The sequence below is a fragment of the Ambystoma mexicanum genome, chromosome 10, assembly GCF_040938575.1.
Source record: "Ambystoma mexicanum isolate Mex_15411 chromosome 10, UKY_AmexF1_1, whole genome shotgun sequence".
NCBI lineage: Eukaryota > Metazoa > Chordata > Amphibia > Caudata > Ambystomatidae > Ambystoma > Ambystoma mexicanum.
Window position 1 is genome coordinate 528,792,351 of NC_090932.1, and position 26,531 is coordinate 528,818,881.

General features: G+C 45.8%; 1 protein-coding gene across 6 annotated transcripts in view; it reads right to left on the minus strand.

Annotated features, from left to right (window-relative positions):
• The window catches only part of PASK (PAS domain containing serine/threonine kinase), a 2,072,978-nt gene that overhangs the window by 90,552 nt on the left and 1,955,895 nt on the right, over positions 1 to 26,531 (minus strand). Inside the window, exons 19-20 of one of the 6 annotated variants that reach the window (XM_069618100.1) lie at positions 13,726 to 13,839; positions 12,315 to 12,921 (exon numbers count right to left, since the gene is read on the minus strand). The exons of 4 other annotated variants lie outside the window; for them this stretch is intronic. In XM_069618100.1, the coding sequence (XP_069474201.1) occupies positions 13,769 to 13,839 (71 nt within the window). In that variant the 3' untranslated portion in view covers positions 12,315 to 12,921; positions 13,726 to 13,768. Of the gene's footprint in view, positions 1 to 12,314; positions 12,922 to 13,725; positions 13,840 to 26,531 lie in introns of those variants that run through there. One more of the 6 variants, XM_069618101.1, reaches the window with a different exon arrangement.

Consider the following 26,531-nt stretch of genomic DNA (forward strand, 5'->3'; position numbering starts at 1 on the left):
CTATCCTTTTCAGATGCTTCCCATTAAAATTCCAGAACGATACTTCGCTGAGGTCCGAAAAGCAACCCTAAAGTTTTTGTGGCAGGGGAAGAAAGCCAGAATCGCCTACCGCATATTGACACTGCCCAAAGACAAAGGAGGGGTAGGCCTTCCCGATCTTAAGAAATACTATGTTGCGGCTCAACTTCGAATGCTCATTCCTCACTTGCGCAACCATAAAGAGCCTCAGTGGATAGCTATGGACAACCACTATCTAGACCCAGCGACACTCTCGGAGTGGCTATGGTCCCCAAGAAAGAGAGTCTTGAGGAAGACAAGGGAGCATCCCCTTTTTGCCACCTTATGGGAAATATGGAGAGAGGGTCCAGACATGAGAGAAATCACGACGTGGCCGTCCCCCTTGAGTCACCTGTGGTCCCCGGGCATTAATAACTACATCCCCAATGTTGAAAGATTCCAGGCGTGGTATGAGGCGGGACTAGAGAGGGTAGGACAGTTCCTCCGGAGTGATTCCTTTATCACTCTCCCAGAACTGACAGAGTCCCTTAATATAGGCATACTATCCACCTTCCATTATCTTCAGATCAAAGGGGTCCTAACGAAGGCGGCATGGAAGGCAAAACTTAGTAGAGAACTCGCCCCCTTCGAAAAGCTCTTGGACTCCAAAACTGACAGGAAGGGCCTAATTTCCGCCATGTATAAATTACTCGTAGAAGCGGGTGGAGGGAACACACTTAATCTCAGGACGCGTTGGGAGAAAGACATGGGCTTGGAAATAGATGATGACATGTGGGATAATATGTGCCGTATGGCAACGCGCACATATCTATCGTGCCAATACAAGCTCCATTCCATCAAACTTTTGCATCGCTGGCAGTATGACCCCTATAGACTATCCAAAATGTACCAGTCACCCCCCCCCCCCTTTGTTGGCGTGAATGTGGACAAATTGCGGACTATTGGCACATGTGGTGGGGATGCCCTAAGATTAAGATCTATTGGGATGAGGTCTTGGGGTGGATTAGACACCTGGACGGGATTCAGAGAACTGTGGACCCTCATCTAGTCCTTTTCGGTCTAGAGAAAATAGACAATGAGTGGAAGAGAGTACAAGGCTTGGCCCCCATCTCTTGCTTGCAGCCCGAGCCTTAATAGCCACAAGTGGAAATCAGCTATGACCCCAACCGAGACTGAATGGATAAACATTGTAATGAACATATGCACCATGGAAAAAAATCACAGCCTCACTCCACGGCAGAGCAACACAGTGTGAGACCCTGTGGTCCGATTGTTTATCTAAACACACATCAAACAGACACCCACCCTAGTGGGGACAAAGCCCAATGTCCGTGTGGCTTGAATGGGTCCTTCCCCTCTTGATGCTGTCCCCCCTCTGCCCTCTGCTTTGATCCTATTCCCATTCTACCGACCAGACGACATCCAAACCAAGATAAGATAGGAAGCCCTCCCTACGCAGAGCCCCTGCACACATGACATCGAAAAAGTTTCAAGTTGTGACAATGACCACATGACCATACAAGCAAGACTCCTTGGTAACACAACTTCCTAGTCCATGTGGGGTGGGGGGTGGAGGGAAAGTGTAAGAGAATGGAGAAAACGAGGGATCCAAGTAAAATGTTTTCATTGTTATTCAGTTTGGTTCATGGTTACGAAATTATGCAATGTATTCGGGTTTTATTTCCACCTGTTTAATGCCTATGAATCCATATGTAACTTTTCTTTTGTCTCTTTTCCATTGAGAAATTGTTGTGTTAAAACCTAATAAAAACTAAATGAAAAAAAAATGCAAATTAAAGACCTAAAAGACAATGGCAAATTGCCCCTTTTACTTCTGCTGGACCTCTAGGCAGCTTTCGATCTGGTCAACCATCGAATTCTGTGTCATCACCTCAGAATTGCTACCGACTTTTCCAAGGAAGCTACCTCTTGGATTAGATCTTTTCCGGCTAACAGAAATATGAGGGTTTTCTCCCCATCCGCTTCTGCTGAACCATCACCAGTACCATGTGGGGCCCCACAAGGGTCCTGTGTCTCACCCACATTGTACGACGTGTTCACAAAGCCACTCTTTGATATTCTTGACTATCTGGGTGTCACCTACACTAATTATGCGGATGACACCCAGATACTCATCCCTCTCACAGGTGACCACATGACTGATTGCAAAGCCTTTAATGATGTTTATCTATTCATCCAGACTTGGAGGCGCAACATGTAATATGTTTAATTGATGAAAAGACAGAGTTACTTATCCTAGGCTCTCACTCTAGACTCCATAAATTAGACCCTGCCTTTAAATCATTTGTCATTGACGGCAACACCATCAAGGTGTCCAATGACACGAAAACTTTAGGTATCTATCTTAATTCAACCATGTCTCTCATGAGACAAACTAACGCTGTGCTAGCCACATCTGCCTATACTTGTCTTATCACAGCCTGCAGACCTTTCCTCACTGCTGCTAACGGCATCATCCTCACAAGAACCCTCATAATGTCGAAAATTGACTACTGTAATGCCCTCTTCTTAGGGACTAGCCAAAGGAACATTAACAAACTACAGGTAACCCAGAATAATGCCATCAAGGCTGCTCTCAATATTCCTAGGAAACAGCACATCTCCGACACAAGACGCAGTCTACACAGGCTGCCTGTGGCCAAAAGAATATCCCTCAAAACCCTTGCACTAACACATAAGTGCCAGTCCAACCTTGCCCCTGAATATCTTGCCAAGCTCATCATACCACACACCTCCATCTGCCCACTCAGATCTGCTCAAGCCCATTCCCTGCATATGCCACAATTTAAGCTGATGAAAGCTGGTGGGTCCAGCTACCCAGTCCTCGCTGCCAAATTATGGAATGCACTCCCTAACCCTCTCAGATCAGAACCATCTTATCAAGCATTCAAGTTTCAAGTCAAAACCTGGCTTGTTACGCATGATCAAGCATCCCCAGGTCTGCAATAACCTCCCCACTAGCCAGCTCTTGTGTATCCTCACTTCTTAGCTTATTGTTAACTGTTATTAGTCTATTGTACATTTTTATCTCTGTAAATTCGTGTAATTTTACTACATAAGCCTTTGTAAATGTGTTTGCCATTCCCTGGTTTCCCTTACCACTAATGAAACTGTACATTCCACCTGTTTAATGATTGTTGCTTGTTGCTATGCTTTGTTACTGTATTATTTGTAACCTATAAACCTCTAAGAAATGAGCCCAGATGTCTTTGGGCCAGGTGCGCAATACAAATAAAGTAAACTAAACTTGTATTGGAGGGGGGCGTTATGCCGTGCCAGGTCATTAGTCCAAGAGGTTGTGGGTGACCCCCGAAGACTTGCCACTTGACACTTGTTTGGTTGGGTTCGCAAGCCACTGATCAGTTGGGTTGCCCGGGGAGAGCGTTGATCAGTAGGTTAGTGGGCTGCAGTCTTGGTTGCCTCAGACTAAGGGTGTTTACTCCACTGATGCAGTGCATTGTGAGCCCGTGGAATATGGAGACTGCCCCTGCCGCCTGGGTTTACCAACCAATATGTAGACCTTCGGGCAGCAACGTCCTCTTTGTGAATACAAATTGCCAGGAGAATGGCGTTATCAGCCGCAGTAGCTTGTGGAGGCCAGGGATCAGTAAAGGTGAAGGGGGACCTCTGGATGAACTGCTCACTCAATCCGACCCTTACACCCTGCTTTGCACATAGCTTGCTCGGCCTCGACGCACCTATGCACCCCAGGCAGAGACTCCTTCCCTCACCGTCGAATTCCTGGAAATGCTGTGTGCTGCTGATGCTTGCCTTCGGGGCGTGTCCCAGCGCACCTATTCCCCAGCACAGGGCAGCACTGCGGGCGTGGGAGTGCTGCAGCTACGGTGCAGAAGCTCCCCTGCAATGATGGTGCCCCAGGCATGGAGGGACGATCAGGGGTAGGGGTCTGGGCCTCCTACGGCGCTGTCAGGGGAAGTGTAGACTCGGTCGTGCCGGGGGCCCCAGCGATCATCCGGAGGTCTTCACCGCCCTAGGTCCTCGCGTCCCGCTGCAGGGAGCAGCCGCCATTTAATGTAACTCGCGGTGGATGAGGCTGCGATTACAGAGCTCCCATCCTGCTAAGGAGAGTTGCAAGCCGATTCGCCCCCTGGCTTCTGATATATTCACTGGAGTTTCGGGAAGGAGTGCCGTCATTTCGGGCACAGATGCTGACACATTTCATGTGGTTGCTGGGCTAGATCCAGGAGCCATCAGGGAGGCATGCTTAACTCTCTGGTTCCTAGCCACGCCTCCTGGTGATGCGATATTTAAGAAGCAACAGAAAATCCGTCAGCATATGCAGCTAATTTCCCTTATACGTCTCTGGAGTGAATACCTTGCATTGTCGTGTTGCTTCAAATATTTATTTATTTTACTGAAAGGTTATTTATAAGGCGCTTGTACAAGAAGGCAGTGTTTTAAAGCACCACAAGGCAAAAGGGAAGGGAACAAGGGACTGAATAAACAATGGAAAAGACGATGAATAAATAATATAGCAAAAAGTGGTCCTACTAGGCCTTGTGATATTCAGAGCATGCAATTGCAGTGAGAGAGAAAAGGGGGGAAATGGAGGGGGGGGGAGTGCTATTGGGGTCCCCCAGGGAGGAAGTGCCAGAGGTTGCCTGTTGAGGGGGGGGGGGGGCAAAAGGTAAGTGCCTGGGCGGAGATGTCCCAATTTAATATGGAAGTCAACCGCCCAACAGGTAAGTGCAAGGTGGAGACAATCCACCCAAAGGCGGGTGTGGGCCCCGAGGGCAGTGCAGGGGGTGGTGGGGGTTGCTGGTGGTGAATGGGCAGAAGGCTAGGATCCAATTGGACTCTTGAGGGACCAGGCCGCCAATCTCAGTGACAGATAGGAAGGTTAGCACGGGAGGGGGAGAGCGAGGGAGGATGAGAAGCAAAAGGTCTTGCGTTGTTTGCAGAACCTTGGTCTGGTTCAAGATGGCGGGAGAGAGAGGGAGACTGTTCCATAGGAGGGAGCCAGCTGATGAGCGAGATCTGCCCCTAGCCCTCTGTTTGGAGAAAAGTTTGATCAGAATAGAGATGGAGCCAAAGGGATCTGGAGGGAGAGTATTTATTAAGAGAGAGCTGCAGGTAGCATGGTCCCAGGGCCCCAGACAACCTTATAGATGAAGCAAAGGGGTCTTGAATTTGATTCTTGCATCAACCGGTGAGCCAGTGGAGAGATTTTAGAGCTTGAGAGATACGGTCCCAGGACTTGAGGCCAAGGATAAGTCTTGCAGCCCTATTCTGGATTAGTTGAAGAGGACGGACTGAAGAAAGAGGCAGGTTGAGGAAGAAGCTGTTACAGTAATCCAGCCTGGAGAGGACTAGCGCTCTAGTGACGTTGAGCTTCTGGGGGAAGATGAAGAAAGGGAGAATGCCCCCAAAGGAGTTGAAGTTGAAAGTGGGCCTTCTTGGCAAGGTCCACGGTGTGAGGAGTAAAGGAGAGAGACGAGTCGAAGATGACCCCAAGATTTCTGGCCTTAGTGGAAGGAGAGGTGGGTGAGCACATAGAGAGAGGTAGGTGAGCACATAGAGGGCGGCCAGAGGGCAGGAGGGAGACGGGGAGCAGGTGTTCCGATAGGAAGCATCTCTGTCTTACTGGCATTAAGACAGATATTTGTAGGTGCTCCAAGACTAAATAGCAGACAGGCAGTCAGGGATCATAGAGGAGAAAGGAGAAGAGGGGAGCTTGAAGAAGAGTTGTGTGTCTTCCGTTTATCACCGGAAATGAGGAGAGAAGGCAGAGATCAGATGAGCAAGAGGCGCAAGGTAGATGTTGAAAAGCTAAGACAAGAGGAGAGAGCCCTGGGGAACACCACATGTAGAGAGTGGTGGTGAAGGAGCCCAGAAGCACCTGGGAAGGGGGGGTCAGTGAGGAAGGAGGTCAACCAATCCAATGCCCAGTCTGAGATACCAAGAGTATCTTGATGCCAGTTTATGAGGATAGAATGGAGAACAGCAGGAGACTTTGAGTCAAGATTTGCGAGCAATTCTTCACGGGTGTTCAGGAGAGCAGTTTCTGTGCCTTTGGATGCTCAGAATCCAGATGGATGATCATGTAAACAACCACCAAGCTGAATGTGTTGGGTCAGTTGGGGGAAGACCAACTTCTCCAGGCGTTTACCAAGGAAGGGTGTAGGCGGTAGTTGGATAGACACGAGGGGTCGGCTGAAGGCTTTTTTAGGAGGGGATGCACAAAGGTGTGCTTAAGGGAAGAAGGGAAAGAGTCAGATGTTAAGGAGTGGTTGCAGAGGTCAGCAAGAGCTGGAGCGAGGGAGGAGATGTTGTCCTTAATGGTTTTGGATGAGACCTTCAGAGAGTGTACTACTCTAAAGATCTCATCTGTTGCGATAGGTGAGAAGGAAGAGAGAGTGGTGGGGGTGGAAGAGAGGCCAAGGGAGGGAGGGGGCAGGGAGAGGAGTGGATGAAGGGGAAGAATACACTATACAGCACGTTAACAGGATGAACCAAGGGGGGGAGCAGAGGTGGTGTTCATCTTTAGGAACAGTCTTGATATTTAGGAATCTGAGGTAGATGGCCCTACGGGGTTTGAAACATTATGCATCAAGGTAAGGACTGATGCTACCACAACTTTGAATATGATACTTATTTACCATCCCCCTATCACAATGCCAGAGTTTGCCCCCCATCTGAACAGCCTGATTCGGTCTCACCTCAAATGCTCCTTCAAAAGGATTATAATTGTAAGCTTTGAAAAGCGGACAAAAGTGATTCTGCAGCAATAGAATTGGAAAGGTTTATGACAAATATGGGTTTATAGAGCACATTGCGGAACCCACTCACGCTAAAAGGTAATTTGCTGGATTGGTTGGCCTCTTATAACGTGATTATGAATAAACCCAATATTCATCCGTGCCCTTGGTCAGATCACTTTTTTTATTGAGAATTAGCATTGCCTTGGACCACATAATTAGGAACAGGGTCGTTAAACAAAACAGGCTTGTTTCGAGAAACTTCAGGAAGCTGAAACCTGAGAGCATCCAAGAATGGATTGCACCACTCAGTGAGTAAACACACCTGCACACTGCAGAGAAAATGACCAATGAGCTCCTGGATACTTTGGAAAAAGCGACTAATATTCTTGCGTTGTTAAAATCTAGGAAGGCGACAAGTAGTACTCATAATGACTGGTTCTCAGAAGAACTTAAGATTCTAAGGGTACGCAAAAGGAAAGATTTTTATTATTGGAAATCCTACCAGACGGAGCAGGACAAATGTAGGTATTCAACGTCCACAAAGAATTATAAAAAAGCTATAATTAAGGCGAAGAAAGACACATATGACTTATGGATTGTTAAGGCTCAATACGAGTCCAAACATTCTTTTTAAATTCTTAAGAAATTGGATAAGCCGAAGAATACCGCGCAGGAAATTATTTCCAATCATATTTAATGGTGTTCACGTATTAAGGACACCATGGTGGATTAAGTGGCTAAAATTGCTAAAATTAAAAACACTATTCAGAGAGCGAATGCCTTAAAGGAGCAGACGACTACTATCAATGAGTCAGGAGCAGAGATGGAAGAAAAGATCAGAAATTACCTGGGTGGGTTTCCGCTTTTTAATTTTAGGAGCATTTCAGAAGATGAATTAAGGATCATCTTGAAGAAACGTAAATCGTCTCCATGTAAAGGTGATATATTTCCAGCTACAGCCATCAAGGCATGTTCTAAACAAATGATTACTAAAATTGTTAATGCTTCTTTGAAAGAAGGTCATGTCCCCACTCGTCTGAAGCGAGCGTGGATTACTCCTCTTCTCAAAAAGCAGGGTCTTTATTCCACGATTCCAACTATAGACCCATTTCCTACTCAAAATATTGGACAGAGTGGCGTATGAGCAAGTGCTAGAACACCTGAAGAACCACACAATTCTGAATAATTGCCAAACAGGTTTTCGGCCAGGCTTCGGTACTGAATCAGCCCTCCTGGATTTAAAATCCAATATGATGAAAAAGATAAATGAAGGACAGACTATGATTATGATTGCATTGGATTTGTCGGCCGCTTTTGATTTAGTGGATCACCCACTACTTCTAAAAAGATTGCAAGAAGTAGTCAATTTTAGTGGCCCAGTGGTTTAGTTTAGTATTTATAGAGCGTGCCTAACCCGGAGGTATCTGGCCGCTTGAGCATAGAGAAAATTGTTACAGATGCAGTATATTAAACAGTTACAGATGCAGTAGATGTCCTGGATTTCTTGGGAAATAGAACTATGAGGGTGTGTAGTAATACGGCAGAGGCCCAATCAGTTCAGTTGAGATATGGAGTTCCCTAGGGCGCCTGCTTGTCACCTGTCTTGTATAATATTTTTACAATGCTACGGTTTCACCTGCAAGAGGAGAATAAGATCTGTTTCTCCAATTATGCAGGTGATACCCAATGTCTCATTCCTTTGATAGGGGAGTATCAGGAAGATGCAAGAGTGGTAAATGAGACCTATGATCTCATTCAGGACTGGATGTGCATGAGTGGTCTGGCGCTGAACCACGATAAAACTGAACTCATGCTTATAGTTTCCAGCCCTAGACTGAAAAACCTCAGTGCAGAATATACAAGTTTCCTTACTGCAGACTGCAAAACACTAACAAGGGATAAGATAAAGACACTGGGGGGTCATACTAGACCAAACCCTTGCCATGAAGGCTCAGATGAGTAGTTTGGTCTCGTCAGCTGCATATTACATTAGACTCTTCTCACATATTTGCCCTTTTCTATATCAAAAAAGCTATGAGACAGTGGCCCGGGCGATTATTGGATTCAAGATTGATTACTGCAGTAGTCTATCGGTGGGGATTGGGAAGGGAGTGGTGTCTAGATTACAGGTAGTTCAAAACAGCACTATCAGAGCCATAATGGGACTGATGAAATTTTACCTTGTTTCTAATGCCAGGAAATGCCTCCACTGGCTACCTATAAAGGATAGGATTGAGTTTCGCCTACTCGCCATCACCCATAAATGTCTATCCAGCATACGTGGGGTTAAACTGAACAAGAAAAAACACATCAGGAAGCTCAGATCAAACGATCTTAAACTCTTAGAGGTGCCAAGAGCTAATTTGGGCTTGGTTAAAAGAAGTGCATTTTGGGTGGCAGCCCCACACTTGAGCTGGAATGCAATGCCCCTTGATCTTAGAAAATGCTAGTCATTGGAGTGTTGTAAGAAAAAACGGAAACCCTGTATGTTTAGATAAATCTCTTTCAGGAGCTTTGACAGGCAGCTTTCAGGGTTCTTTGTGTGTATTGTCTACAACCATCTCCATAGGGACTCCAGTCCTGGGCGTCGGTATGCCTGCAGACCGTTTTTGGCAGCCCTCCATACAAATAAATTTAAGTAAAAGAAGAAGAGAGAGAGGTCAGATGTCCTGAGTTTTTAGAGGTGAAGTGGGCGGTCAGTGTAGCACAGATGGCCTGAGAAGCAAGAGGTGAGGTGGAGACAGCAGATGGATTGGCTTGTGCCTTGCAGATTTTGAAGAGTTCAGCCGTGTTGTTAGAGGCTCCAGAGATACTGGCCTGAATGTGGGCCCTCTTTTTGGAACAGATAGAGAGACGGTATTGCCTTTGGAGTAGGCGACAGGCCAGTTTGTCAAAGGATGAGCCTGAGGTTTGCCACTTCTGTTCAGCAACTCTGCACTTGCGTTTCAGAGTGGCTAAATCAGAGTCGTACCAGCTGTTACGCTTGAAGGCAGGTTTCAGGCGGATCCTCATGACAGGGGAAAGAATGTCAAACGTGTTAGTGATAGCAAGATGAAGATTGGCAAGGACAGAGGCAGTGTGAGAGTCAAGAGGAGGGGAAGGAGGAGGGATGAAGGTGGAGGCAGCATCTGACACGTTTCATCGGTCGGACGACCGCGAAGGAGACTGGCAGTGCTGGTGGAGGCTCGGTCAGGGGGCAGAGGGATCTCGGATGAGAAGAGAGGAGAGTGGTCAGACCAGGAGAGTGGAGTAGTGAGAGGGTTGGAGAGCGGGAGATCAGCAGGGATGAAGGCATCAAGAGTGTGTCCGGCAGAGTGGGTAGGGCTGGAAGGGAGAATAGTGAGATTTCCAGAAAAGGTTCCAAGGCGCATATAAATAATACGGGAGATAGGGGACAACCTTGTCTAGTACCTCTAAACAGAAAGAAATATGACATTTGTCCATTGATGAAAATAGCTGTTTTCGGATTCAATTTTTATAACTTAATCATAGATAAAAAGGCAGTACCAAGGCCATGCCATTCAAGTGCGTCAAACAAAGTCCCACTCCACCCTATCAAATGCTTTTTCCGCAATGAGGGCTACCGCTGCATAGCTATCTTTGGATTTATCCACAATATGTAAAATATCTAAGAACAGTCTTATATTAGAGAACACTCTACACTCAACATACCCATCCTGATAATTTTTCACTAAAATCGGGTAAAAAAGGAAAATGGCTATTGGCCAAGACCTTGGCAAACATGATACAGTCAGCATTTATTAGGGAGATAGGCCTATAGCTTTGAGGTAGCTCAAAGTCTTTATTAGGCTTTGTGAACTCAATAAGCATGGCTTCTGAGAAGGTTCCCTAAGATTTACTATGTGCAACAAAATGAGTAAAGCAATTGTCCAGCTTGGGAACTAATAATTCTTTTAAATGTGTATAGAAATAAATGGAAAAGCCATCAGGGCCTGGGCTTTACTTTTTTTAAAAACATTTACTGCTTTGCGAATTTCAGTTTGAGTAATGGGATTATCTAACAAGCTAAAATCTGGTTTAGGATAAGTAGAGCAAGAGATATGCGTAAGGAAGTCTTGAGAGTGGGAGGTGTTTTGCTTCGATTCTGATTAATATAATTTCCGATAAAATTTGGAAAAAATATCAATAATGTCTTTATCAAGAATTTTTCTATTAGCCAACGCATCTTTAGCAACTGCTACTCTTGTTCTTTTTTAATCTTTAGATAGCAAGTGATCTACTTGTTTTATTAGAACATTGATATATTTTTGCCTTCTACTTTACTAATGAAGCGCAAGAGTATTCAGTGATAATGTTATGACATTTAGCTCTCAATTGTATAATGTTGTTAAAAATATTTGGAAAAGCATTCCGACTACCTTGCTTTTCTAGAATCGTCAGTTGTTTGAGAATAGATTCTGATTCCGGCTTTAATTTTTTTATTTCTTTTTTAGCAACGTATGAACTTATTTGCCCTCTTAGTACAGCTTAAGAACAATCCGTTATTCGGGATGCACGTTTCTTCACCCTGTTGTCAGTGAAAAAATTATGATGTGACTATTAAAAAAGAAGCAAACAAATCATCTTTCAACAGGCAGTATTAACTCTCCATCTATTTGATTTATGATTGTTTGGTGCAGTTTCAAGATTTATGCTAACTGGAGGATGGTCAGATGGGGAGATACAATCTATGCTTGTGTTTAGTAGGAGGCTGGGCATGGATTTGGAGAGAAGGATATGATCAATTCTGGAAAAAGAGTTATGAGGACTGGAGTAAAAGGTATATTCCAACTCTGAGGGCGAGTTATTCGCCAATCATGATTAAGGCCCAGTTGGGAAATAAAGTTTAAAACTTGCTTATGTGATTTGGAGTCCTTAAAATGCACAGTTGACTTCTCGTCAAGAAAGGGGTCAATGATTTTGTTGCAGTCCCCACAAACAATTAGGTTATGTATATTGGCTCCAAACAAATAATCTTTCAAAATCAACCAAAAGATGGGATCTGGCAGAGTAGGACATGTACATTAATGATCATATATTCAACTGAATCAATAAGAATTGTGAAAAGGAGCCACCTACTCAAATGTTCAGTCGGATTTGATCACTTTCTTTTCAGAGCTTTATTAACAAGCATGGTAACTCAATTTTTCTTACCATGTGTTGTACTTGCAAACACCTGACCTACCCATAACTTCTTAAGTTTAGCAGCTTCAGTTTACGAAGGGCGTGCTTCTTGAATGCAAGCAATAGATGGTTTAGTTATGTTTAAGTAAGAAATAATTTTTTATCTCTTAATAGGATTATGTAAACCTTTAACATTCCATGAAGTAATGTGAAGCGACATGACATCAAAGCAAAGTTCAAATACAAACCCTATTGTCTAATGTCAGAAGTATGAGGAGGCTGAGTGGAAGCAGTATAAAGACCTGGAGTGGAACAGTAAAAGACAACATGAAACGGGGGAGGAAACAAAAGGAGAAGGGAAAAACAGAGCCAAAACAAAGTTAAGCCATACTACATAGCGACTTGCAAATAAGAGTTTTAATGTGGCTAACCTGAAACAGCTATACCTAATCATGTTGACCAGAAGTAGAGTGGGGTGAAGAGCTGGGTGCGAGGAGTTCAGTCCCTACTACATTTGGCTAGATTAAATATTATTGAACAATGGAGTCCATGCATAGATGCATGCTAGCAAGGATGTTGCAGAGATGGAAGTGAGGTGTCCATTTCTTTCATCTTATGAGTTTGAATAAACTGTCAGAGGTCTCTTGGAATGTCAAAAGTAGATGTATGGCCTTTTAAAGTGACTTCCAGAATTACTAAATGAATAATTGGAAATCTCACGTTTAATTGCCTCTGACTAGGTCTAAATCAAGAAACAAGAAACAAAAGGTTGCAGGTTAGCAGCCCTCCCGACCCCTGCACAATGTCTACATACACCCTGTGGGCGGTCAATAATTCATATAAACAGAGATAATGTACATTTTCAAGCAAAATTAAATTTAACCAGCACTATACTTAGGCAGTTTTAGTAAAAGGAATGGTTTAATCAATCAAACAAAATATATTCAAGGAGGAACACATAATAGACGGGGGGTCCAATGCAAATGGCCGACGCGTTTTGAGGTGATCCCTCTTCTTCAGAAAGGGCCCAATTGGACTGTTGATTGAAGTCACACGAAATGGAAAACAGAACAAATAAATATATATTACAACTTGTCGGGATTAATTTGTCGATATAGCATATAGATACATAGAAGTTGAGCCATCATGTCAGACGTTTATATTAAGTACTAGTATAGGGACTTAGTTCAAATGTGATAAATGTCTGGAGTGAGAAATGTCAAAAGAAACCTTCTAAAATTGGGTGAACTAGATAATTATGAGAAGACTCCCTGTAAGCTACAATGGAAAAGATAGTGTCTGAATGCTAAATAATCATATGATGATGCATGCTACATCGACAAGCGGCAAAAAGATACAGGTTTTATAGCACAGACATATGGTTCCTACAGTATCCTAGTAAGGGTTCCCAAATGAGTATACACACCCATAGTAAAACCCACTGCACTAAATGTGAAACGTGTTTAGCAACACTCATAGTCAAATCATTCTTTAGCCATATAGGCATTGATAATGTGGTGTACACAATCACGGCACTCCAGCTGTTCGTCCTGGTTCTGAAATTAACTATTATGACTTGAGAAATATAGGGTAATATTAGTGTGATATTCATCTCGTACTATATGTAGCAGAAAGTACAAAGTCATAAGGACTCACCATATTCGGCTATAACGTCACTAGTATTACGTGGGTTAGATCTCAGAAGAGGGGCAACCCCATGATTGATGATGCGGTGGAATAACCAGTGTCTAAAGAGAACTGGACATAAGATAAATGTCCTAGGTATAGTTGTCAACCGTGCACCAGGTAAAGTAATTTAAAATAACTCTAATTCAAGTACCTTGTAAAGAAAGCGTGCCGATAAGAAGCGGCTTCTCCAATGTTCAATATGCCAAGACGGCATAATGGCGTGCAATCCTATCCGGGTGCAAGTTCTGGGCTAGTGGGCTGGTAACTGATGAGGAAAGTAAAGGATAATGGACTCAATATGCGATTTAAGACAAGCTGCAGGTACACTGTACTCCAATTTAAATACCTTACAAAGATAGCGAGCCGTTGAAACGCGACTTCCCCAGTGTCCAATATGCCAAGCCGGGGTAATGGCGTGCAATCCTATCAGGGTGCATGTTTTGAGCTATGGGCTGGTGGCTGGTGGAAAAAGTAAAGGGTAATGAACTCGATATGCGATGTAAAGCAAGCTGCAGATACACTGCAGGTCTAGATATAATGTATAGAGTGAAAGGTAACAGCCTAAAGACACAAGTACCTCAAAGTGGGTCATAACTGGATGAGACGAGTCGTTCCTTTGTTGGTTACCAAGGAAACCAGGGTCCACATCTAATGAGTGTGGTGTGCGGGTGCCGATTTTAGCTCATCCTGCATATAAAATGTACAAAAAATAGTAAGTGGGTCTGATAAGGATAGATGAGCATAGTCTATCCGCTCAAGTAATCTAATCGAAAAATACCTAGGAAGTTTGGTAGACTGAGTCCGTGCGGCATGCATAATAACAGCGTGTCCGTCACTGAGGAGATTGTAGAAGCGAGGAGTACGCGACGCCATTTTCAAGGGATCAGTGTACCTGCAGCTTGTCTTAAATCACATATTGAGTCCATTACTCATCAGTTACCAGCCCACTAGACCAGAACTTGCACCCGGATAGGATTGCACGCCATTAACCCGTCTTGGCATAATGAACATTGGAGAAGCCGCTTCTTATCAGCTCGCTATCTTTGCAAGGTACTTGAAATAGAGTTCTTTTAAATGACTTTACTTGGTGTACGGTTGACAACTACACCTAGGACATTTATCTTATGTCCATTTCTCTTTAGACAACGGTTATTCCACCGCATCATCAATCATGGGGATGCCCCTCTTCTGAGATCTACCCCACGTAGTACTAGTGACGTTATAGCCGAATATGGCGAGTGTTAAGATGGATTTCTGAACTCTGTCCTGGAGGAGCAGAGGTTCAGAAGGCCAGCCTAGTTTCTTGGCACAGCGTAACCTCTGGACAAGCCAGACCAATCAGGGTAGCTATGGCAGGTGGTCAAGGCTAAGTCTCAGGAGGGGCGAGGGTGACTGAAAGACCTTGATGAGCACACTAAGCAAGGACACTTACAAATTACTCCAGACAGGTGTTATATTAAAAATATAGACACATTTATTACAAGGCCTTTGTAACATAGACCATAGCAAAGAATCACAGTAACACTACGTAAACCAATACATCACACTCAATACAATATATATACACAAGACCATTGGGGTCCAAAGGGTTAAATGCACAAAATATGTTGACAACCTAGAGGGGAAGAAAACAGGCAGTGCAGTTAATCTTTAGACCCAGTTCCACATCAATAATACATTTAACTAAGAGGCAGTCCAAGCCCCACGAAGAGAGGAGCCTTGTGCTCAATAGTACATGCACGCGTTTGTGCCAGTGGGTAGTGTAGGGTTTCTTCAAGGGTCTCTAGCAGCTCAGGAAGGTGGATGAGCGATGCAGAACAAGTTCCCACTATTCAAGGAGGACCTCCACTTGAGGGCAGAGGCAGTTTGAGAGTGCGGGATAGAGTCGCTATTTCGCACTAGATGTGGAAAGGAAAGTGGCCCTCAGGGGCCACTTATGCGTAAAAATGGGCTCCTGCACTAGGGGCCCACGGTTGAGGTAAGAACTACTCACCGCCCCCTACGCAGACATACCCAAACTTCACCAGTACAGTCCACTTCGCTGGCAGGTTCGATTGTGGCAAAAAGGACGTCTCGAAACCTTATAATCCCCAAGATACAGCGATGATTCCCAAACGGGACAGTAGAGATTTCTCCGCTCCGGGAGGAGGAATCGACCCAGGGTCACTACAGCAGGCTTCAGGGGCAAGACGGTCACAATTGCAGCGAACTTGCACAGGTCGTTGCCGCGGCAGGGCAACACGGTAACCGTTTACACTCTGGTCCTGGTGCACTCGTCTCACTTCAGACCTGGGAATGCCAAGTGTACGGAATTCGGCGTGAGGGGGCCGGGGACACAGAGCTAGCAGTATACCAAGTTTCGAGGGCATCCTCGAAACGGCGGCGGTGACAGAGCAAAGGTCCTGCGTAAACTGGTCAGCCCACTGATTGGCCCAGGGACACTTCGGAGAAGGCTTACTTGCAGGGTTTGATGAAGGTGCCGAGAATTCCACTATTCCAAGGGGTCGAAGCGTCTTCGCAGACCATCTAGGACGATCAGATGCAGAGGGGCCCCACTGGACGACAGCGGGCTCAGGGTGCCAAACCTCCAGCGGGCCACCAGCGGTTCCTCGACTCGGCTTCTTGTTGCAGGATACTTGGCTCCTATCCTTTGTTCGGTGTGAACTCAGGAGATCGACATGGTAGTGGTGTTTTTAGCCTCCTCTTATCCAAAGTTCCCTTCGCGCCAAAACGGAGGGGACCCAATGGGAGATCTGCTCACAAACAGACTCTATACGTGGACCAATGCCGGACCACGGTGGTCCCCGGCATTCAGGGCATTCCAGACTCTCTGGCACCCAGGATGTGTATTGGGATCAGACATCCCAGCTCACATCCTGGAGGCACACACACAAGGCATGCAGAAGCCCGCGAAAGCATTGGGATTTGCGGGAAAGGGCATGACCAAATAAGGACTGACCCGGGTCGACTCGACCTGGGGAAGGTGAAGAGGCAAGATGGCCAAAGGACAGGACAAAGAACCTTGTGGCATGGCCATTTTGGAGACAGGCCACCTATTTGTGTCAAATGCAGTTAACATGGCAGGAAAGGGTTAAAAATAATGTGAAAAGATAGCTGCCACCAGTCCTGTCCATGACACATCTGCACAGTTCATAAAAAGTCCAGCAAGAGTTTCTAGGGCTTTGGGAAATGACTAGAGACCCAAGTGTGCTGAATGGTAAGATACATTGCACACTTGTTACATGTTTACCCTTACTGACATCCTCTTTGTCGTTCTTTCGCCAGATCTATGGACTCCTCATATGGTCTCTGTGCTCTGCCCTATCTCCTCCTCTCCCATTAATGGTGGCACTCGCTGGGAAGCTCTCATGGCTTCCTTCGACTCCTCTAAAGTCATCATTAATGTCTACCTAAATGGCAATGTCATGGTCCAAGGCCCTCAGGCCAATCTCCTCCTCTTTGATAGTCTCTTCCCTCGCCTCATCAATTTCCTCTCATCTCCTGCTGTCCCCTCCTCTCCCCCCTTGGCTACCTTGCCCTCTCTCTCCTCCTCCTCCTCCTCCTCCTCCTCCTCCTCTGCCCCACCTAGGGCTCTTTCTCCTCCGCAGGGTGCACCTCTGATCTGTACCCCTCCCCGGAAGGTCTTTAAGGCTGGCAACCTTCTTCATATTGCCACTCTCAACTCTCGCTCTGCCGTCAAACACTCCTCTGACATCTGCCACCTCCTTGAAGAACTAGACCTTGATGTCCTTGGTCTTACTGAGACATGGTTCACGGCCAGCTCTGTTCGAGCTTTGACACTCTCCTCCCTGATGGCTACAAGATCCTCTCAGCACCCAGATCCTCCCGGTCCGGTGGGGGGGTGGGTAGCCCTGATCTTTCCTGAGTGGATTCCTGCCTCTATCATTCCCACTCAGATCTACTTCTCTTTTGAATGCCTTTTCTGTAGGCTTTCTCTCTCGCCTACCCATTCTCTTACTGTGGTTACCATCTACCGGCCTCCTGGTCAAATCACCTCATTTCTCTCTGAGTGGGCAGACCTCTCCTCCTCCCTCCTGGCCTCTACCACTCAACTCCTCCTCCTCGGTGACCTAAATATACATTTAGACTCTCCTTGCTCCTCCTCTGTACTCTTCCGTGAACTCTGCGACTCCCTCTCCATCCTCCCCACTGGCCCACTCACTCTGCAGGGCACAGACTCGATGTCTTGATCTCCTCTGACCTCCTCCTCTCTCCTGGAGCGATCACTCCCTCCTCTCAACTCATCTCTCCCTCTCTTCCCCCCAAGCCAAGCCTACCTCAACACTGCCACCTACCTTCTCGGACATCCGGCCCATGAAGCGTGTGTCAGTTGAGGCTTTTGCCGCCACTTTCTCTCCCCCCCCTCCACTTTTGGCTGTCTCTCATCCTGATATGGCCCCGTCTCTGCTCTACTCTTCAATTTCTGATACGCTTGATGTTCTTGCCCCTGTCATGAGGATCCGTTTGAAATCCAAAGCCAAGTGCAATTCCTTGTATGACTCTGACCTAGCTACACTTAAACGTAAGTGTAGGGCAGCTGAGAGGAAATGGAGGACTTCCTGTTCATCCTCTGACAAACTGGCCTGTCGCCTGCTACAAAGGCAATACCGACTCTCTGTCCTCACCAAGAAGAGAGTCCACATTCAAGCTTGTGTCTCTGCGGCATCTAACAACTCGGCCGAACTCTTTAAAATCTGCAAGGAGCTGGCCAACCCTGCTGCAGTCTCCACCCCTCCTGTTGCCTCCCAGGCTCTTTGCAATGCCCTTGCCTCTCACTTCATTTAAAAAAACCTAGGACATCCTGTCCACCCTCTCCACCCACACCACTCCTCTTCCCTCTCCGTCTGTGCTTGCCGACCCTCCTTTAGCCACCCTCCCACCATCCTCCTCGTCCTTTCCTCTTTTCACCCGTGACAAGGTTGCTAGACAAGTCCGATCTATGAAAGCCTCTTCAAAACAGGTTCATCCCTGTTCCTCTAAAACCATCAAGGACCACATTGACACCCTCGATCTGGCCCTTGCTGATTTTTGCAACCACTCCTTTGCCTCTGGATCCTTCCCCTCCCCTCTGAAGCACTCCTTTGTGCATCCTCTTCTCAAGAAACCCACAGCTGATCCTTCTTGTCCAGCTAACTATCGCCCAATTTCCATTACTCCCTTTCTTGGCAAACTCCTGGAAAAGTTGGCCATCTCTCAGTTTAACCTTCATTCCAATTCAGTTGGCTGTCTCCATGACCACCAGTCTGGCTTCAGAGCTGCCAGAAGCACGGAAACTGCTCTCCGAAACATCCATGAAGATCTGCTCACCAACCTTGACTCTAACATTCCCTCTGTCCTCATCCTCCTCGATCGCTCTTCTGCCTTCGACACGGTCAACCATACCATCCTGCTCAATCGTCTCCGTGAAAACTTGGGTATCACTGATCAGGCTCTGGCCTGGCTGACCTCTTTCCTCTCAGATCGACCCTCCCAGGTCCAACTTGGGTCCCTCCTTTCATCTATCTTCCTCTCTACCTGTGGTGTTCCCCAGGGGTCTAACCTCTAGCCCTGGCTTTTCAACCAATACCTGGCAACTCTCGCCCACTGCATTGCCATTTTTTGCTCAAATTTCCAGTGCTACACTGATGACAACTCATTTTCAGGCTGTTCTCTGCCACCTCCTCTCCCTCTCTCATCTCTGATTGCCTAACTGCCATTCAACATTGGTGTGCCGCCAATGATCTTTGTCTGAATGCCAACAAGATGGAGATCCTCCTCACCGGCACACCTTCACCATCCTTTCCCCTCACTCCCTGGCCGGCCTCCCTTGGCCCTCCTCCTACCCCCACCTGCGAGGCTAAGAACCTCGGGGTCATCTTTGACTCCACCCTTTCCTTCTCCGCCCACATCTCTGAGGTCTCTAAAAAGTCAAATTTACGACTGCACCTCCTCAGAGGTACTCTGCCTTTCCTCTCCTTCCCCCCAGCAGCTCATGGTATCTCAAGCTCTGGTTCTCTCTAGCTTGGACTATTGTAACAGCCTCTTTCTAAATCTACCTGCCTCTACTCTCCTCCCTCTGCAACTAATCCAGAACAGGACTGCAAGACTTGTCCTTGGCCTCGAGCCCTGGGATCGTATCTCTCCAGCTCTGAAATCTCTTCACTGGCTCCCAGTGGATGCAAGGATAAAAATCAAAACCCTCTGCATTGTCCACAAGGCTTTCTGGGGCCTGGGTCCAAAATACCTTCAGCTATCCCTCCGCAAATACCTCCCCCCTCGAGCTCTTCGCTCCTCTACCTCCAACTCACTCAGGGTCAGTCGTTTTTCTAAGAAACGAGCTGGGGGTAGATCTCGGTCTTCGGCTGGGGCCTCCCTCTGGAACAGCCTCCCTGCCACTCTAAAACTTGAGGAGAACCATCTCCGGTTCCGGAAGCACCTCAAGACCTTCCTCTTTTCTTCTGCCTTCGCTCGCCCTCTCCCCTGCTGATCTGTTACCTCTTGGCACCGTGCACCTGGCCAACCTCTGTCTTTTGGACCCAGGTACCTCCTCATCCTGTCACCTTCCCGCACTGCCTCTGGGCCACCCCTTGCACTGGGGTCTGTATCTGTACCCATACAGCCCCCCCTTTTTCTTCCTGCACTTATCGGACCTACCCTGTCTGCTGCCTTAAACCTAGCACTTGCAAATTGCTGGCTGCATTACTATTGTTTGTTGCCTTTATTATTTATTTATTGTTAATTATCCGTTTCTCCTCTGCTTCGCACTTTCCACCTCTCCCACCTTACATGCACTTTTCCCCTCCTCCCTCTCCCATGCACTTGCGCATTCTCAATGTCACTGGGCCTAGTAAGATCGCTGTTTTGTTGATCCCCTGTTCCCCTCCCTTGCCTTGTCGCGCTCTGAAACACTTGTGTACGAGCACGATAGAAATAAAATATCAATCAATATCAATCAACCAATGTTGCACAAAAGCTGCAACATGAGGAAAGGACTAAGGGAAACAAAGTCTCCCTGTCCTGACTGTCTTAAGGGCATGTCGGTTTCCCCATAAAAAGTGAGCGAAAGCCCAGAGGAGTGCAGCTGAAGGCTGTGCTTCTCTGGCAAAGTTAGTCAATGGTGTCTAAACAGCATCAAAAAGTTTGGGGGTTGACACATGGAGAGAAAATACATACAATTATGAAATCTTTCCTAACAGCGAGTCCTTATGACTTTGTACTTCCTGCTCCATATAGTACGAGATGAATACCATACTAATATTACCCTATATTTCTTAACAGTCACAATAGTTAATTTTAGAACTAGGACGAACAGCCTGAGTGCTGCGACTGTGTACATCACATTATCAATGCCTATATGGCTAAAGAATGATTCGACTATGAGTGGTGAGTGGCGCTACACACGTTTCACATTTAGTGCACTGGGTTTTTACTACGGGCGTATATACGCAATTGGGAACCCTTACTAGGATACCTGTAGGAACCATATCCTCAGTCCTCATTGCTCTTTAATTAGTGCTGATCTGTGCTAACCACTTATACTGTAGGGTGCAAGTATTTGTTTGCATACTCACGCCGTGCAATTTGAATCAAGGCTCCCTGTGAGCCCTGCACGCACTGCTAGACATCTCAAACTACAGTTCCCATCCACTTTGTAGTTCTTTGTGCCCATTATATCCCCAACCCCGGTGCGACTGCGTCGGCGCGCACGGGTCAAGCCAGTCAGCGTCAGTCCACTTCCGGCTGTGTTGTGCTGCCATAATCGCTGTTCTCCGAAACTCGAGTGGACTATGGGACTCCAGGAGGTCCTTGCCACACTCGAGGCAGCTAAAGGTACGTTGAATAAACAACAGATTGTTACCAATCATATTAGCACCAAAAAAATCCAGTTAGAATCAGTGTTAGCTGATATAAAGTACATGCTTATATCAGAAAATACTGTTGTTTCATCTAACGCTTGGGATACACACAAACAAGAGCCCGCTACCATCACCCAATATAGCTCCCTTGTTAATGCTCCAACTATTATTAATGCCCATCTTCAACCAGATCCTCTCTTGGTCAGAGATATTACTCCTCCACTCAAAGAAGATTCTGCTTCAAACTCCGGACTTAATAAACCGCCCACTTATCATAATGCTATTAAAACTCTACTTATTAACACTAGATGCCTAGTAAAACATGCAGTGGAGATTGCCACTCGTATTGAGGAGCATGATGTGTATGCGCTATTACAGAAACTTGGGCCCACAAAGCAGCTGGTCCTTCTCTTAACTCAGCTATTCCACCAGGCTATGGAATGATCAGATGCGATAGAAGAGATGGCAAGGGAGGGGGCGTCGCCTTTATACACAAGCTAACCCTTAATATTTGGGAAAACAGGGAATTTATCATGGAGGGTGTTGATTCTCTTTGCATTAAAACTAGTCTGAGTGCAGATAGCACTTTAAACATACTCCTGTTATATAAACCACCCCACATCACGGCTGACTTTGTGAAAAATCTTTCTAGCTTTCTGCTCGCTTCTCTTAAGACAAACACAAAATATTTGCTTATGGGAGATTTTAATTTATGGTTTAATCACAAGGATGATAAAACCGCTCTTGAATTACAAAAAGTTCTGCATGAACTGGGCTTTACACAACTCATCCAAGAGTCTACACACAATATGGGTCACACCTTGGATTGGGTAGCCAGTCATGAAATTAACATCAACAACATACTGGTACCACTATGTCCTTGGTCGGACCATTTTTTCGTGAACTTTGATATTTTGGTAGATCCTCCCATCAAACTTAAATGCCAAAATTCTACTAAAACTTTGTATCGGAACCTAAAAAACATCAAGATGAATAAAGTACAATCAATACTTAATACTATACCCACTTCTAAAACTGACACTCCGGAAGATCTAGCAAAAATGATCTCTACTTACCTAGAAACTGTTGCAAAAGTTCTGGCACCTATCAAAATGAAATCAATAAAACCTGAAATTATACATGGTCTACGTCAGAGCTTCAATCTCTGAAGTCATTAACCATAAAATCCTATCACACATGGAAGTGTAATACACCTTTGCTTCTCAGCAAATACAAAGCTTCGGTCTCCATTTATAAAAAGGCCATCATAAAAGCCAAATATAGTTTCTTTAATGATAGAATTCAAGGCGCTCAGCACAACACTAAAGAGCTTTTCCGCATACTGAAAGAACAAGAAAGAACTACATCAGAAATTAGACACCATCAAGAAAAATATCCTAGAGAAAAGCAATAACTTAAAACGCACCCAGCCTAACTTTGCGGATTGGTCCTATCATAGGTCACCGCTCATTCCAACATTTAATGTATCCCCCATAACGGAAAAGGAACTAGAAACTATTATCAACCAACTTAAGCCTACGAAATGTAAAAATTATATTCATACCACCATGATAATTAAAACCTGCGCTCCTTCCTTAATTACCTCCATCTGTCAATTTGTTAACACTTCCATATCTACTGGCACGGTCCCCCAGGATCTCAAGAAGTCATGGGTTATGCCAATCTTGAAAAAACCTGGCCTTTCAGTCGATATGCCAAACAATTATAGACCTATTACGAACACAGCATTTTTACTTAAAATCCTTGATCGTGTGTGTTAGGGAGAATTCTCTGTTTAGGCTGAATTTCCCTCCCTAGTGAGTCCCCCAGCAGCTTTGCTGGATTTCTGGGGTTTAATTTTTTCTCCTGCCAAGAGTGAGACTCTTTTACCCTCACTCCTGGACATGTTGAACTGTGTTATCTTGGACAAACCTTGTGTTGAATGGGCTATGGGGTCTTTTACTCCATAGGGCCTCATGTATTTTTGTGATGTGGGTTACACAGCACCCTCTGTGCCGTGACCCAGGGGTGTCCTAGGGACTCCCCAACATAGACTCCATACCCTGGGACTGACTACTGTCTCCCAGGGCATGTAAAGTCACCAAAGACTTTGCTAGTCTTGAATCCTGAACAGAACCAGTACAAACCATCATATTGTGGACGTACTGGCTGGGGCAATTCGATTGCCCCAGGGTCTGTTAGTCGAGGGGGCACGTCTCCGTCCCCCCTGATCGAGTTTTGGCTGGTGGCAGTGGAAACTACGTTTTATATTCGACCGCGAATATTTTCCTATGGGATTTCCCATTGTTTTAGGCTAACACATTTAATTATTTATTTACGGTAGCCTTAAACATACCGCCGGTTTATATATTTATTTTTATAACTCCGGTTGGGACTTTTTGCCAAAACTTGATTCTAAAATGGCGTTGGTGTTCGCCTCTGTAACTCTGACCCAAAGTGGAGCCCTTTGTTCCACTTTTGGCGGGCTTCTCCACAGAAGCCCTCCAAAGTGGTGCCACTCTGTCTGGGGTACTTAGGAGGGGTGGAGGGGGATTTAGGCACCCTGGACTGAGTTACCTTGGTAACTCAAGTCGCACTCCGTCCTGATTGGCCCAAGTGGTGAGCCGGCCGGCTCACCACTTAGCATGTTTGAGTGACAGCTAGGCTGGGTGAATGGGGGTTTGCTGCATAAAAGCAGGGCTTTGGGGACTGGAACTTCAGAAGTCGCCACAGGACCAAGAATCCGACGAGGGGAGAGCTGAGCCGACCTGCTTCGACGACACCACCCGGTGGAGCCCTGCTGAACCGTCTCACCACTTTTCCCGACGACCGAGGAGAACTCCTAACAGAGTGGCTCCTTCCCTTGACTGGTGGGGACAACCAGTTTTCGCCTTCTTTTCGCTTCTCGAGGTATCTCGTGGCCGCCTTGCCAGTGCCAAGCACCCCGGCAACCGGAACCCCACCACTTTTACTCCAACCACGAAAGTCGGTACAACCCTTTAACCGGAGGACTCCGCGGCTGGTTTCTTCCCGGGCAGTGCAACGACCCTCTTCTTCTACTCTTCAGCGAGAACTTCTTCTTCCCTGACCGACGTCGAGCCTTGCTGCCACTGCCTGGAACAACTGCCACCGCTGGAGGATCCTTTCCGCTTAAGGTACCGTGTTCCGCCTGGCTTCCCTTGCTACCGACTGTACGGGGTAGATTTAGCCCCCGGCTTTCGAACCTGGGAGTGCCTGGGACACCCTGGCTAAACTTTCTAAGCCACTCTACACTCTTTCTAACTCTCTGCAAGACTTTGAATCCCTAATAACAGTGTGATCTTGGGCACATTTTCGCTCCGGCTACTCTAAGAGTGGGCCCTGCCTAGTGACTTTTGCTCACCTGTGCTTCTTTGAACCTATTGCAAGTGTTCTGGATCTTAGAGTGGTGTGTTTAACCCATTTCTGCTTTTTCTCTCCCTTTCTTGGAAACTACTAGAGTGTCATCTAACGTTAAGCACTCACCTCTGTTTTAATTAAGTGGTGTTAACCTAGAGTTGTCTAGATAGGAGAAAGGATTGAATCTACTTTCGTTATAACTGTGTTTAAAGTGTTTACTATATTTTGCTAGAGTGTTTTTAACTTATGTGTATTTTAAATAAATAACTATATACTTTTGAAACCAAGCTCTGGTCAGTGTTTGCTTGTGCTATTGTGTCTTGGTACATATTGTGTATACTTTGCATACTGCCTAACTCTTCTTGAGAGAAGTCTGACTGCTCAGCCACAGCTACCAGGTAAATCTGGGTGGTACAGACTGCTACCAAAGGGGTTTACTGCTCTACCTGTAGTCTTAAATCTTTTGCAGTGTTCCCCAAGGGAACTGCACAGGTTTCTGCCTAACAGTGTGGCCTACATACAAATTGCAGACCATCTAAAGACATATCCTATTCTAAATGACCATCAGTCTGGATTCCGGGTCGGTTTCGGTACCGAGTCCGCACCCCTAGAACTCAAGTCTAAACTAATGGCCCCCATGGATAGTAACGAAGCATCATTACTCATGCTGCTCGATCTCTCGGTGGCTTTCGACTTTGTGGACCATGACATCTCCCCTCTCGCATGTAAATGGGTCCTATCATTTCTTAATAATCGTGATAGCAGAGTCTTTTGCGGCACTGCAGAATCTGAGCCCGTTACAACAACCTGTGGTGTTCCCCAGGGTGCTTGTGCCTCCCCCTGTTTCTATAATATCTTTACAGCTCCCCTGTTCGCAATGCTTGATCACGAGAACATAACATTTATCAACTACGCGGATGAAACTCAATGCGGCATCCCGCTTTCCGGTTCTCACAGTACAGATGAACTTGCCATCAACAGAGTCTTTACCTTAATTGAAACCTGGATGGTCCACAATAAGTTGGCCCTGAATAAATCTAAAACTGAACTGCTTGTCATAGGCTCTCCACACACTATAAATAAACTCGGTCCACAATATGATGGCTTCCAGATGGGAGAAGAATCTATTATGCCCCTAAAAAAGGTGAAAACACTGGGAGTGACCTTTGACCAACATATGACTATGAAACAGCATGTTAGTAGCTTGGTATCATCATGCGCCTATTACATTAAACCTTTAGCGCACCTAATGCCTTGTATATCGCAGGATAACGTAGAGACCATTGCTAGAGCAATAATAGGTTCAAAAATAGATTATTGCTCTAGCCTTCTCACGGGACTTAGTAAGTCTGACTGTAATAGATTGCAAGTATGCCAAAACGGGGCTATTAGAGCCTTTATGAAACTCAAGTATAGAGATCATGTTACGACGGCAAGACGAGAGCTCCACTGGCTGCCCGTAGAGTCCAGATTTCTCTTTAGGACTTTGACTGTCGTACATAAATGTAGATCTGGAAATATGCCTGGATACCTGCAACAGCTCCTTACCATGAGAAACAATACTAGAACATTAAGGTCTAATAATCAGCACCTCTTGTCTGAACCAAAGTGCCAAACCGATAGAGTAGCCAACTCAGCTTTCTTCTCCATTGGACTGAGGGCTTGGAATGCTTTACCATTGGACATGAAATGTATTGAATCACTGGAAATCTTCAAGAAAAGA